We start from the raw sequence: 12,654 nt of genomic DNA, 5'->3' as shown, positions 1-12,654 counted from the left end.
TACAATAAAACACAAAGTGCTCTGTGAAGAAATTGAATTACATGGACACAAGTCTAATTTAGCATCACAATATACTTAACGTGGGTACGAAACCAGCAAATGAGCAATACTTATCCTGAACCTGATCAAATAAAACATTTTCGCTTGGTTAAAATAAAAGGAAAGATAGGATTCAATTCGTGGGGAGCTAATTATCAATGAGTGCTCTACAACCCTTTTTTTTACCATCTCTTGACTATCTCTTACATGTTTCAAATATGAGAGGAAGTCACTTTTGAGCTTGGCTTTTGGAATTGCAGATATGTTTCCAGGTCTATTAAGGTGGTCCTGCAATCCCAGCTTCTTCAATTGATCTTGCAGATAAGAGAGCCAGGGATTTATTTTTACACAATCCAATTTCAGACAATCTGAAATTATATCACGATTCAGGGCTGATTCCTCTTTTACCCAGATGCTACGCCAAAGCATCAAAGGTGCTAAATGCATGCGAAAGGATAAAGGTGTTACACCTAATTCATTGTGGCACATAGTGGTAGGGGTGCTTTTGGGTAATGTCAACACACATTTTAACATCATATTCTCTGCTCTCTGGAGGCCCGAAGTATTAGTACAGCCCCAGACTCCGGTGCCATATAAAGTAACGGCGCATGTTCGTGCTTTATATATGTCTATCATTGCTTTTATGGGGTGAGCACAGGATAATTTAGGGTGTGTTGTGACTTACCCCAAATAGAATTGTGGTTCCTGCTTGGACAGGGTGCAGACCTCTGCCAACCAGAAACACAATTTGTAACATAGAAGTACTGGTCTTTAACAACAAGACCTCCCCGTGGAATTCTATCTGGTGGCTGTCAAAGCTACAACCAACATCAACACACACAGACCACGCAAGAATTCTAGGAGTCATCCTAGGTGACAAACCGAATATGATGGCTCAAGTCAACATAGTGTGCACCTCTTGCTTCCACATCCTAAGCGTGCTAAGAAAGATCTTCAAGTGGTTGCCTCAGAACACCAGACGGACTGTCACTGAAGAATTCATCACTAGCAGGCTGGACTGTGGTAACACTGTCTATGCCGGAAGCTCCAAACAATTCTTTCACAGATTCCAGACCATCCAGAATGCAGCTGCTAGACTCATACTTGACCTCCTACGCCACAGCCACATCACACCACAACTCAGGAAGCTTCACTGGCTCCACAGTCACAAGCGCAGACAATTCAAACTTCTCACACAAAAATGTAAAGCCCAACACAACATAGGACAAGAAGAATATCTGAACAGTCGCATACACTTTCACCAACCCACCAGACACCTATGCTGTGCCTCACTTGCACACATGGCCCACATCCACAAAAGCAAAACTGGAGGTTGCTCACTCTCCGACAGAACACTCAATACATGGAACGACGTCCCTCAACACATCTTAGCCTCCTCCTCACTTATTAAGTTCCACAAGAAGCTGAAAACCTAGGGGCACCTTAGGACCACACACCTGCAAACCTTGCCCAAGCGCCCGGATACTCTCTCAGGGTGATTAGTGCGCAATACAAATCAATATAACATAACAATATTTGAAAAATAAAAAAAAATATTAAACCATGGTTTTGACTTTTACCTGGTAAAGAGGCAAAGAAGAACTAACTAGTAGGGTTTGCTTTCCTGGCCGCATCCATAGACCTAAAACAAATAAGAATGCAATTAATGTATAATAAATATAGATCTGAAAACTATAATGTTTGGGATTACTTTGGTCATATGTTGTTCAAGGTGGTACATTTCATATGGCTCAATAGGCTTTTCTTGTGAAAAATGTGGTTCAGGGTTAGAAAAAAGACTCAGCTGTAACCAGTGGGATATTGTCAAGAGATGATTCTCAATTCACGCCACTCAAATCTTAGCATATTCTTGCATTTTGTAGGTGTTCTCTAAGATGTCACATCAAATTCATATTTAACCTCCAATGTAGAGTGTGCTTGCGTGCATTTTTGTTTTTACTGCAGGTGCGGACAAAGCCACATTAGTTAGTAAAGAAGGGTTTTTGTTTCAGTGAGATAGCGAGGCATGTGAAGAAGGATTTGGCAAGGAAAAACGCGGTAACGAGCAAGGAGGCGAGTTCCAATGGAGGAGGAGAGACATGGCCAAGGACAAATGAAGTAGCAACTTATCAATATGTGCTGGAATCGTGGATGTTACTGAGTTGATCACATGATGTCCCTTGAAAGATACTAATATCTTATGCTGTAACTTAATGAGGGACAGAGAGACATCTTAGGACTTAATGAGGTTCAGACATTTTCTTTTACTTTGAGTGGCTTCATGCTACATGACCCTTAGTTGGAGTTTCTTCTACTGAAGACTGACAACTGACACCATTTTATCCATTCTTATTCAATGCTTCTTAGTTTAGGGTTGTCCCTTTTAAGGTAGTGTAGGGAAAGATAGTGTGCTCATGCTTACCTTTGAAAATCAACTGATGCAATGTAATGTTCTATTCTTATTCCTGATCATTTACATTGCTATAACTGAATTAATTGTATGCGTTTTGTTATATAGGGAAAATATCTTTACGAGATTTGGGCTTATTCTGTTTGTACTAAATTTCTATACTGTGATGCTAAGACTGATTTATATCAATCTGTTTTTGAATTTATAACTAAACCTTACTAATCAAACTTTTAGTTGTTGGGTATTTATTGTGTAGCTGAATTGGTTTCACTGTATGGGATTAAATCAAAATTGTTTTTTCCCTCTTGCCTCTCAAGCAACTAACAGCATCTGGATGATTAGGGATATTTAAGTGGGCCCGAGCTTTCTCACACACTTGGCTTACTTTACATTTTACAGGAAATGTTTTTCTGTAATTTATATATGAACGCTTTATGAAGCATTCTCTCTAAAACAAAATGTGTAAAGTTTAAATGGATGCGTTGATATAAACTGATTTCGCAACTCAATTTAATTGCTATAAATATATTGTTAATGAAATGATATCTCCCCAGCAGGGGACTGATAGGTGCACTCATCCTGTAATCTATTAGTTTCTGAACTCTTCTTAATGGAGAATACTTTTTGCGAAAGGCATTCATAGACACCTTTCTAATTAATGTCAAACCACTTATAGGAATTATCCAAAATGACGAATAGAAACTGAACACTTTCATAAATCAAACAAAGAAAAGATCTGTCATCAGATGATACAACATTGCAGGGACGCCTATAGAATTCCAAACCATTAACATTTGTACAGCATTATGTGTAATAGTTAATATTTCAAAAGCAATATTATTACATTTTGAGTTTACTACAAAAAACAACAGTCCGAATTTTATATGACTTACTAAATTTAGAGTTCATTTTCTCTGGCAGTAAGCTCACCCCGCACTTACCTAAGAATGGATCTCTAATATAGAAGATTCGCTGAGAGGCCATTTAGTGCATCAAGAAAATTCTCTTTAATAATATCTCAGAACTTATAATAGCATCAGTGGATAATCTAGGATAACATATTGATTTTGAATCTCACAAATAAATACATTGATTAATCTTACATTTGATGTTGTCTAACGAACTCTGCAAACTGTCGATCCTTAGCATAAAGTTCTAAAATGCGTATCCTGTCCTGAATTTCCTGAAAAATAGAAAACAGATGTACGATTTTATAGCATAATGCACACTCTACTTTAATAAATTTAAATTCAATTTTGCTGTCTTAAATTAGTTATTATTAAAATCTTTCCTCAGTTTAGAGTGTGCAGGCGATCTACTCACACAAAAATCTTTTATAGCGTATTTGTGTTTCGTAAATGTTTCTATATATTCTTTACATCATTAGACATTGCTTACCCATTATGCAATGCTTGATTAAGAAATAGCTTGGTCATTACACAGGCAACACTTAATGCTGTATTTTACATGTATTTGCTAGTTCCCGTAGGTCTTCCAAAGTCTAAAGCAGAAATGGACCAGTGTCTAGATATAAGCGGTGCTTCTCTGGCGGGTTACAGTTTTTTTTATACTCTACACAATGTTTTATTAGAAGTGGCAATACTCCAAATTTACAGCTTCTTGGCATGCTCTGACTTCTTCACTACACCTTGCTCTTTTTTATCACCATCTTTTTCATCTCTCTCGCAGCGAATACCTCAATTTCACAACCACAGTTAATGCTGACCACCTTTTGACTCTGATGCAGACCTGTCACATCAAGGCAAAACCTACTCCTTGGTTATTAGAGTGATGACCGATTGTATGGCTGAAAGTTGCTTTCCTTTTATTCCACAGTTGAATGGTGCCCTAGCTATCCTTCCCAAAAAGGAATATGCGAAAATTCGTAAATAAAAGCTGAATACAAAGCATCTCTAAGGATCCATTGTGTCTGTGTTGGGCCCAAACTGATGACAGACAGAGTACCTTAGTGGCTGAACAAGTCCCTCGTGGAGGTGACACAAATGGGGAGCTTATTTGCTCCCAGAGTCACTCTGGCATGCGTGCTGCCAAACGTAAAAAATTGTTCTAGATCCACTTTGACAACTGTGCAGGGCTCCTCGGAGCTGTTTTGGTTTGCGAAGCCATTCCCAAAAGACAGTTTGTGTTTCAGTCAGTCTGATAAGCCACCCACTGTCCAATCAGATTGGACTGAATACAGAAACTAATTCTGCGTAATATCAGAAGACAGAAAGGTATCCCATTCTGGTTAGTTGAGCACATTACAATCCATGACAGCGAATATCTTGAGATAGGACTTAGTATGCACTGAACACAAGAGAGGGTAAAAGGTGTTTGTTCCACTGCTCTGTTTAAAGGAGGAGCAAATATGTATTCTACTCACACTTTCTTCGGGGTACAACATCAAATACCAAAATCTACTTTACCTAGTAGTTTTTTGAAGAGTAGGAAAAAGCGTTCAGTGTGAACGTGTAAGGAGAATGCTTAGAAAAAGATTTGTCAAAATATAAGAGAATATTCTCATTTCTCATTCATCTCATTTTTACGAGCTGAAGCGGAAGGAATAGGGTTTGATGAAGAGTAACAGAAGAATGTAGCGCTAAATGTACTTTTGTGGTCGCATGGACTACAGATCACAAAATCACATGCAAAAACCAATAGGCCTATGATGGTTACAAAACTTTTGTCTTCGGAAATATTTCTTTTGAAATATTTTTTGTAATACTTCATTACAAAAACATTCAAAAATGTCCATCTATGCATGCACCTTAACACACATGAGCACATTCTTGTGGCAATTTTGATTTTTTTTTTTAATAAAGCTTTACAAAAACTATTAACAAATGGCCAGCTATGCATGTGCTTGCATATGCAAGCGCTTATGTGGACTTACATCTTTGAATGTGTTTTTTACAAAATAAAAAATATTCAGAGATGACCACCTGTGCTGGCAATAGGACACACAAGGGGAGATGTCCTTTAATGGTTTAAAGCCCAGTCAAGTAGTGCGCAACTAGCAGTGCCCATGCATGATGTGGTGCACTGCACGCAGCAGCAAGTACTCAGCTGGTGTGTCTAGGTAGCTGCAGTCCCTCACAAAGTGAAATAAAACAAAACAATTTCCATTAAAAAGGACACGTCGGTCTGCAAGGCGCCGGAACACAAGAGGACAATTTTCTCTGAGGCCGAAGACTGTGCTTCACAGAATGTCGTCATTCACACAGAAGTGACCAATGACTGGAGGGCCAACCCGTTCCCCTGTGCTCTATGCCACAGTGGGTGGTAGAAAAATGTGAATGGCACCACAACCGTCCAATTAATGAGGAAGTTGAAAAATAACTCCTGTCTCAAATTCGAAAAAGACTGGCGGTTTTGCGAGCTCCTGCGAGTGTACATTTGAGGACGCACCTGGTTAGTACATCAGTTACATTACAGGATGGAACGGCAGATCGCAAACCACTGGGCCTGATTCTGGAAGATTTTGCTGTGATTTACTCCCGCGATGCAGGAGACAGAGAATTGTCACTGCAAAATCTTTCTGATTCGGGCCCATTCACTAGTTTGAAACCTGCCATTTGTAAACAATGGGCGTGAGTACCTTAATAAAAGTCTGCGAAGTGTTGGATCTCTTGAAGCACTGTTGGTGTGTTTTAAGAAGGTAAAATGTGTAGGCCGTTGCTTCGGTGTTTTGATATAATGCGATAAATAGGTAAAGTTCAAAGTGGCATCTATGCAATTCATTCTGATCTATTGTAATACTTTTTACGAACTGACCGAAACTTAAACTAAATATATTTCAATGGTTGTTTATGACATAGGCCCTGCAAAATGTAAAATGTAATGCAACATCTAATGCTCCTCATTGTGCACAAGGGAACATGAGTACCTGAGAAATAGGATGAAGGTGAAATGCATTGAACTGCCGAAGCAACAAACAGCTACAAGTCAAAATCTAACAGTTAATACAGAATTTGAATGAGTGGGTCTAAAAAGTAATTCTCTTTACTGATATTAAAGAGTATATTTATTTGGTATGTTTCCTGCTACCTGTCAAAGTTTCGTCAAACCTAAGTAGTGTGCCCTAAATATCGTCTGCAAACATAGGTAAATAGATAGGGAATCGGATTATCCGATTTTACGTGTGCTTTAGTTCTCATATAAATTCAAAGAGAGTTTGATTAAAATTTTCAGAGTAACATCGCTAGTGTATTATGGTTCCAAGTCCCTGACTGGAGGGAGATCAGATGCCAGTTCTGTGGGCAAAGTCGCAGATCCGGATGGGAATAAAGTGCAAGTTCTGTGCTCCAGGATCGCAAATGGAAGGGTTTCCAGCGCAGTTAAGACCCAGAGATTGAAATCGTTTTTTAGGTCTCGCTTGACCCAGCGCATGTGCTGGTCTGGTTTGGTGAGACTTATTGAGAGGGCTCCAAAAAGTGCTACCAGGCCAGCCTAGAGCTACAGTGCATGTGCGCGGGTGCGCGCACCGCGCTTTACTGCGATTACTTTCACTTTCGCGGCCGCTTGGCATAGCCAATAGGTCTCGCTTTTGGGACCTTATAAGTATTTAGTTATGCAACTGTTGCATGGCTAAACACTTATAAGGTCCCAAAGGCGAGACCTATTGGCTATGCCAATGCTTGTTTGGTTTATGGCTTGATCGGGTCCAAATTCTTGGCTGGGGGGAAGGTAAAGTGCAGATTCTATGTGCCAAATAGAATAAAGTGCAGGCTCTCTGTGCAAAAATCGCAGATAGAGGAATTTCCAGTGTGATTAAAACCCGTAGATCATCGGTTGCAATGTTATTAGAGACCTCGAGGCAGGGACCTGGCGACCACGAGGACAATCCTTTTTATTTTGCGCTATGACACATGTGCTTAAAACTTCCTTAAACCAAACCCATATGCTGTCATTTCTCTGACCCTTTCTAGGGAAAGTTATGGCTCTGTCAATTTGGATTTGGATTAGGATGTGGATTTATAGAGCGCATAGCTACCCTTGGGCATCCCAGCGCTAAGAGGACTTAGTTTATTCCCAGTGGGGTGCAGGAAAATGTTTAGGGGAAGAGCCAGGTTTTTAATTTTTTTCGGAATGCTAGTAAATTCTGCTCACTCCTCATGGGTAATGGGAGGGAGTTCCATAGTTTAGGCGCGTTATAGGCGAACCTGCGGCCGCCTGATCTTGCCTTTTTTATTCTCGGGATGGATGCCAGTACAAGTGAATCAGATCTTAGATGACGGCTAGCTTTGTGAGGTTTCATCAAGGATCTGAGTATTGGGGGGCCTTTATCTTGCAGAATTTTGTGCGCTATGCAGAGCGTTTTGAACGTAATGCGCTCTTTTACTGGGAGCCAATGTAGGCTCTTGAGGGCAGGTTTCGCCGAATTCCGTGCTTTAGTTCCCGTGAGGACTCTAGCTGCGGCGTTTTGGGCCACCTGGAGTTTTTGAGTGACTGATGCAGGGGCTCCCAAGTATAGGATGTTACCATAATCAAGTCTTGAGTTGACCAGTCCCTGCATCAGTAGTTTCCTGGAATGGAAAGGGATCAGGTGGAGGATCTTACGGGCCATACGGATTAAGCCGAAGCAGGTCCCTGATGTTTTCCTAGCCTGGGTTTTGAAGTTAAGGTTCTGGTCAAGCCAGATACCTAGACTTTTGACTTCTGTTTTGGGAGTAGGGTAGGTGCCCATGCAGGCTGGCCAGGAAAGGTTTACGGGTAATTTGTGTTGATTGCCCAGTAGGAGGATTTCGGATTTGTCGCCGTTGAGCTTGAGTCTAGAGTCCGACATCCATTGTGAGATCCCTTCTAGACAACTGGCCAGGTTTCCTAAGCTAGAGTCAGAGTGGTTAATGGACACAACCAACTGGGTGTCGTCAGCGTACATCACTGACTTGACACCGAAGGGAGTGATGATGTCTTCGAGGGGGGCCACATAGACATTAAAAAGTGTGGGGCTAAGGGAGGAGCCCTGAGGGACCCCACACTGCATAGGTAGGGGTTTGGACGTGGAGAAGCCGTCTGAAACCTGGAATGATCTTCCCTCGAGGAAGGATTTAATCCATGCGAGGGCCGAGTCAGTGATTCCCAGTTGGCTCAGCCGGTGGACCAGGATGGAATGGTCCACCGTGTCGAAGGCGGCACTTAGATCGAGAAGGATCACTGCCACTGATCCTCCTGCGTCTATGATGGCTCTCGCCTCTTCGACAACTGCGAGCAAGGCGGTGTCGGTGCCTTGGCCCGGTCTAAAGCCAGTCTGGGAGTCGCGTAGTAAGTGATTGGACTCCAAAAAGGAGGATAGCTGTTTGTTAGCTATTCGTTCCGCCACTTTACTAATCCCTGGGAGGAGTGAGATCGGCCTGAAGTTGGAGGGGTCTAGAGGGTCCAGGTGGGGTTTCTTTAGGAGGGCTTTGACCGTAGCCTTTTTCCAGTTGGCTGGCACGGTGCCACTCCTGAAGGAGGCGTTTATTAGATAAGTGAAGGGTTGGGCAATGGTGGGGGCGACCAGTTTCATCTTACTGATGGGAGCAGGGTCCGCTGGTGAGCCACTTTTTACAGCTTTCAGGGTTTCTAAAAAAGCTTCCGTGGAGATCTGATCAAAGGCTCGCATGCAGGGAGCCTCCGGCAGAAGGGGGGATGCAATAGGATGGAGAGAAGCAGAGGGTGCGGGGAGTGAGGTGAGTATTTTGTCAATTTTTGCGGAGAAGAAGTTGGCCATTTGATTGCATCTCACACCTTCAGGGTCAGGAGGGGGGGGAGGGTCCTGGATTTTGGTGAGGAGCCGAACTATGCGGTATGTTTCCTTCGCTGACATACGAAGTTCTACGAAATGAAATGTTGCATTGGTACTGAGAAGGTTTTTCAACTTACGTCCTTAGTGAGTTCGCTGTTTTCATATATGTGCCTGATCTCTTCGCTGCTGAAGTCGGTTGATGTCTCTGGACTGGTTGAACTGTTGGAGGTTACCTGGGGGTATCTTCTATAGTAGTGGCTGTATCCAGTAGTGTCACTCTCGTACATGGGGTTGTATTTCACTGCATTTTCGACTGAGGACAAGCTGTCACTTGGTCTTCTAAAAAAATGAAAGAATGAATATTTGTTAGAAATGGGATTTCTGGTGGGCTGGCGTATGCACCTGAACCAGGCAGGAACCACCACTCTAGTCAGGGTAAGCTAGATACACACTAAAAGACAACCTGTGCTCACCCTCTCATAGCTTGACACAGAGCAGTCAGGCTTATTTAATGAGGCAATGGGTAAAGTATTTATGCAAAACACACACACACACAGTAGCACAATGAATACACCAAATAAAGACTCCACACAGGTTTAGCTAAATTGATTATATTCTGAAAAAAACAATACCAAAATGACAACAATCCAATGTACAGAAGTTGAAATATTGAATTTCAAAATAATAAGTGAAAAATAGCACTTGAAAGGAAATAGCGATTTAGGGGTCACTTGAGGTCGCGTTGGACTCGGGCAAAGTCAAAGTTCGGGCTGACCACAATGGAGTGCCAGTCGGTTACAGTACCCACGCAGGCCACGGTCAACAAAGTATCTTTTCTGGTTGCAACAGCAAGGTGTGTCTTGGGATGCATCGATGCGGGTCGTGCAACTCAAGGATGTGCCGATGTTCTCCACGCGCTGATGGCAATGCTTCAGTTCCGTAGAAGGGTGGTGGAGTCAAGAGACGTCAAGCGATGCACCGGGTTTTACCACACAGTCAAGGGGATGTGTCCAATCTGCAGCAGCGTCTATACACTGTCCAATGTGTCGATCTCAGGAAGCATAGTGCTGGATCCGATGCGATGTGCCAATTCTACTCCCACAACTGGGTTGATGCGCAGGTTCTGCTACATGCAGACAGGAGCTGCATCGAAGTCCATGTTGCAAGTATCTGGGCCACTTCCAGTGAGCCAGGCACAGGAGCAGGGGTAGAGGCTTTGATATCCCTGAGTCTCAAACAACAGGAGGCAAGCCAACAAGCTCTTGGAGCACACTTGGAGTGAAGGCAGAATTCAGCTCTCCTTCAGCAAAGTCAGAGAGCAGCAGGGCAACAAGCAGAAAAACAGGCCTTCCTGATCAGCTGTCCAGTTAAGTCATTTAGGCAGCACAGCCATTCTTCTGGAAGAGCTTCACTTACAAGTCCAGTAGTGTATGACTTTAGGGGGTGAAATAACCAGTATACCCAAAAGTGCCTTTGATGTGGGGGTGACTTCAAAACAGATCTCTCAAGTGCACAAGTATCCCTTTGATCCCAATCTTGTCTGTCAGACTATCTGTGGGGGTTAATCAATCCTTTGTGTGGGGACAAGGCACTCCCTATTGAAGTCCCTCCCTTCCATCCTGCCTAGGCAAGGCCATCAGAATGCAGATTTATGTAGATGGATACTCAGACACGCCTATCCTTCCTGTGTTGTTGCTGTCTAGAGGGAATGTACAAAGGGTAGCTGTCACCATCCCAGACGTGTATTGGAGACAGGCTGTCAGGCACGCAGATCAGTAAGTGCAGAAAAATGTTCACTTCCTATAAGTTCAAAAAACAAAACAATTCCAGTACTGTTACTACTTGTTCACTCAATTCATACAATCCCTCGTGCCACTCATAGTGATTGCAACCATATTTCTTAGAAAGGCTTTCTATTTTTTATTATTATTCAATTTGGTTTTTCTGTATATTATTCACTTTTTCTTTTAGGACAGTAATTACAAAGAACACTCATTTACATGGACCAAACATTAATATTTACATTTCATAATAGTGAAGAAACATATAAGACAAATTTTATCAAACATTCAATTGATATCGACAAGCTCAAATCCCCAACAAAAATAATATAAAAATGAGAGTAAAGTAGGAAAAATTTGTAAAACAGGGAATATTTTAAAAAGGAAGGAGATAATCCCAAAGAATGTTGGTCAAAAACGTGTGGTGTTCAGGTTCTGTGACCTAAACAAGTGAAGTAAACAATATTTTTAACGCCTGACACCTTTCATTTAGTGGCAGCACTTGTTTTGACCAAAGAACAAGGTCTACGCGTTTCAAACCCTATACTGATTTGTGGGTTATCCTCAGGACCTGGGAGAGTGACCTTTACTGTTTCCCTGTGATGGCACCCAAAGTGCCTCACAGCCGGGTTTTATTCCAGAACTCAATTTAGCCAAATCGGTCCGATTTGTACGAACAGGAAGACGCGAGACAGGAACGACACCGAAGAATATAAGACTTCGTGTGGTGCCGTTCCATGAAGACTGAATAATTTCAAAGTGATTAAAAAGTTGTCCACAATCGCTGTCAACAGTAGTTCTTCCCGATTGAGAATGTGCCAGTTTGCAATTTCTAAAATTGGCTAAATTGAGTTCTGGAATAAAACCCGGCTGTTGAGGTAGTACGTGAGTCCTGAGATAACCTCATTGAGTGCACGTTGTCTTGGGTAGAACCTCTTGGGGGGGGGCAGGTAGGGGTCAAAAAGCAGGAGGAGGTAGGTCTTAGTCATACAATGTTTGGAGGCAACGGCGAACAGGAATTTGCATTTAGTCAGCGGCTATCCATTCAGGAGGGAGCGGTTGAGGAAGAGGGCTTTTAGGTGTTTTTTTAATTTTATGAAGGACGAGATAGTCCTGATACCGACTGGGATGGAGTTCCAGATTTTGGGCGCGTTTCCAGCCAAGGTCCGTGCAGCAGTTTTTTGTTAGCGTGTTTTCATCGGGTGAGTAGTAAGGTGCTGGAGCTCCTGAGGTTCCTTGTCTGACCATCCTTCTTGATTTTAGCAGCCAGATACTCAGGATTTCCTGTGTGCAGGGCTTTGTGCGTGAGGCAGGCAGTTCTGAAACTGGCACGCGATTCGACTGGGAGCCATTTTAGTTCTCTGAGTGCTGGTGAAATGTGATCATATTTTCTAATTCCAGGGACCATTCTGGCTGCTGCGTTGAGAGTAGTTTTGAGGGGAGCTAGGTGAGATTTTGTTGTACCCGTGAGGGTGGCATCCCCATAGTCGAGTCTGGATAGCACCAGTGATTGGGTGGCTTGTTTGAGGTCTTTGGTTGGGATGAATGGTTTTATTTTGTTGAGTAGCTTCAGGTTGACGAAGGCACTGTTTGCGGAGTTCTTGATGTGGTTGGTCATGTTGAGTTTTGAGTCTCGGGTGATTCCTAATGATTTAACGGAGTTGGTCAGAGTGCGATTGCCGTTGAGAGCATCCAAA

The 12,654-nt window shown here is 42.4% G+C and overlaps 1 protein-coding gene across 1 annotated transcript in view; it reads right to left on the bottom strand.

Moving 5' to 3' along the window:
- IMPG2 (interphotoreceptor matrix proteoglycan 2) overlaps positions 1-12,654 on the bottom strand; it is a 771,041-nt gene that overhangs the window by 56,358 nt on the left and 702,029 nt on the right. Inside the window, exons 20-22 of the mRNA XM_085622398.1 lie at positions 9,314-9,515; positions 3,553-3,632; positions 1,620-1,681 (exon numbers count right to left, since the gene is read on the bottom strand). Coding sequence (XP_085478524.1) covers positions 1,642-1,681; positions 3,553-3,632; positions 9,314-9,515 — 322 coding nt within the window. The 3' untranslated portion in view covers positions 1,620-1,641. The remainder of the gene's footprint in view (positions 1-1,619; positions 1,682-3,552; positions 3,633-9,313; positions 9,516-12,654) is intronic.

The sequence above is a fragment of the Triturus cristatus genome, chromosome 8, assembly GCF_964204655.1.
Source record: "Triturus cristatus chromosome 8, aTriCri1.1, whole genome shotgun sequence".
Classification (NCBI taxonomy): domain Eukaryota; kingdom Metazoa; phylum Chordata; class Amphibia; order Caudata; family Salamandridae; genus Triturus; species Triturus cristatus.
Note: the sequence above shows the minus strand (reverse complement) of the source record. Positions and strands in the feature narration are given on the sequence as shown.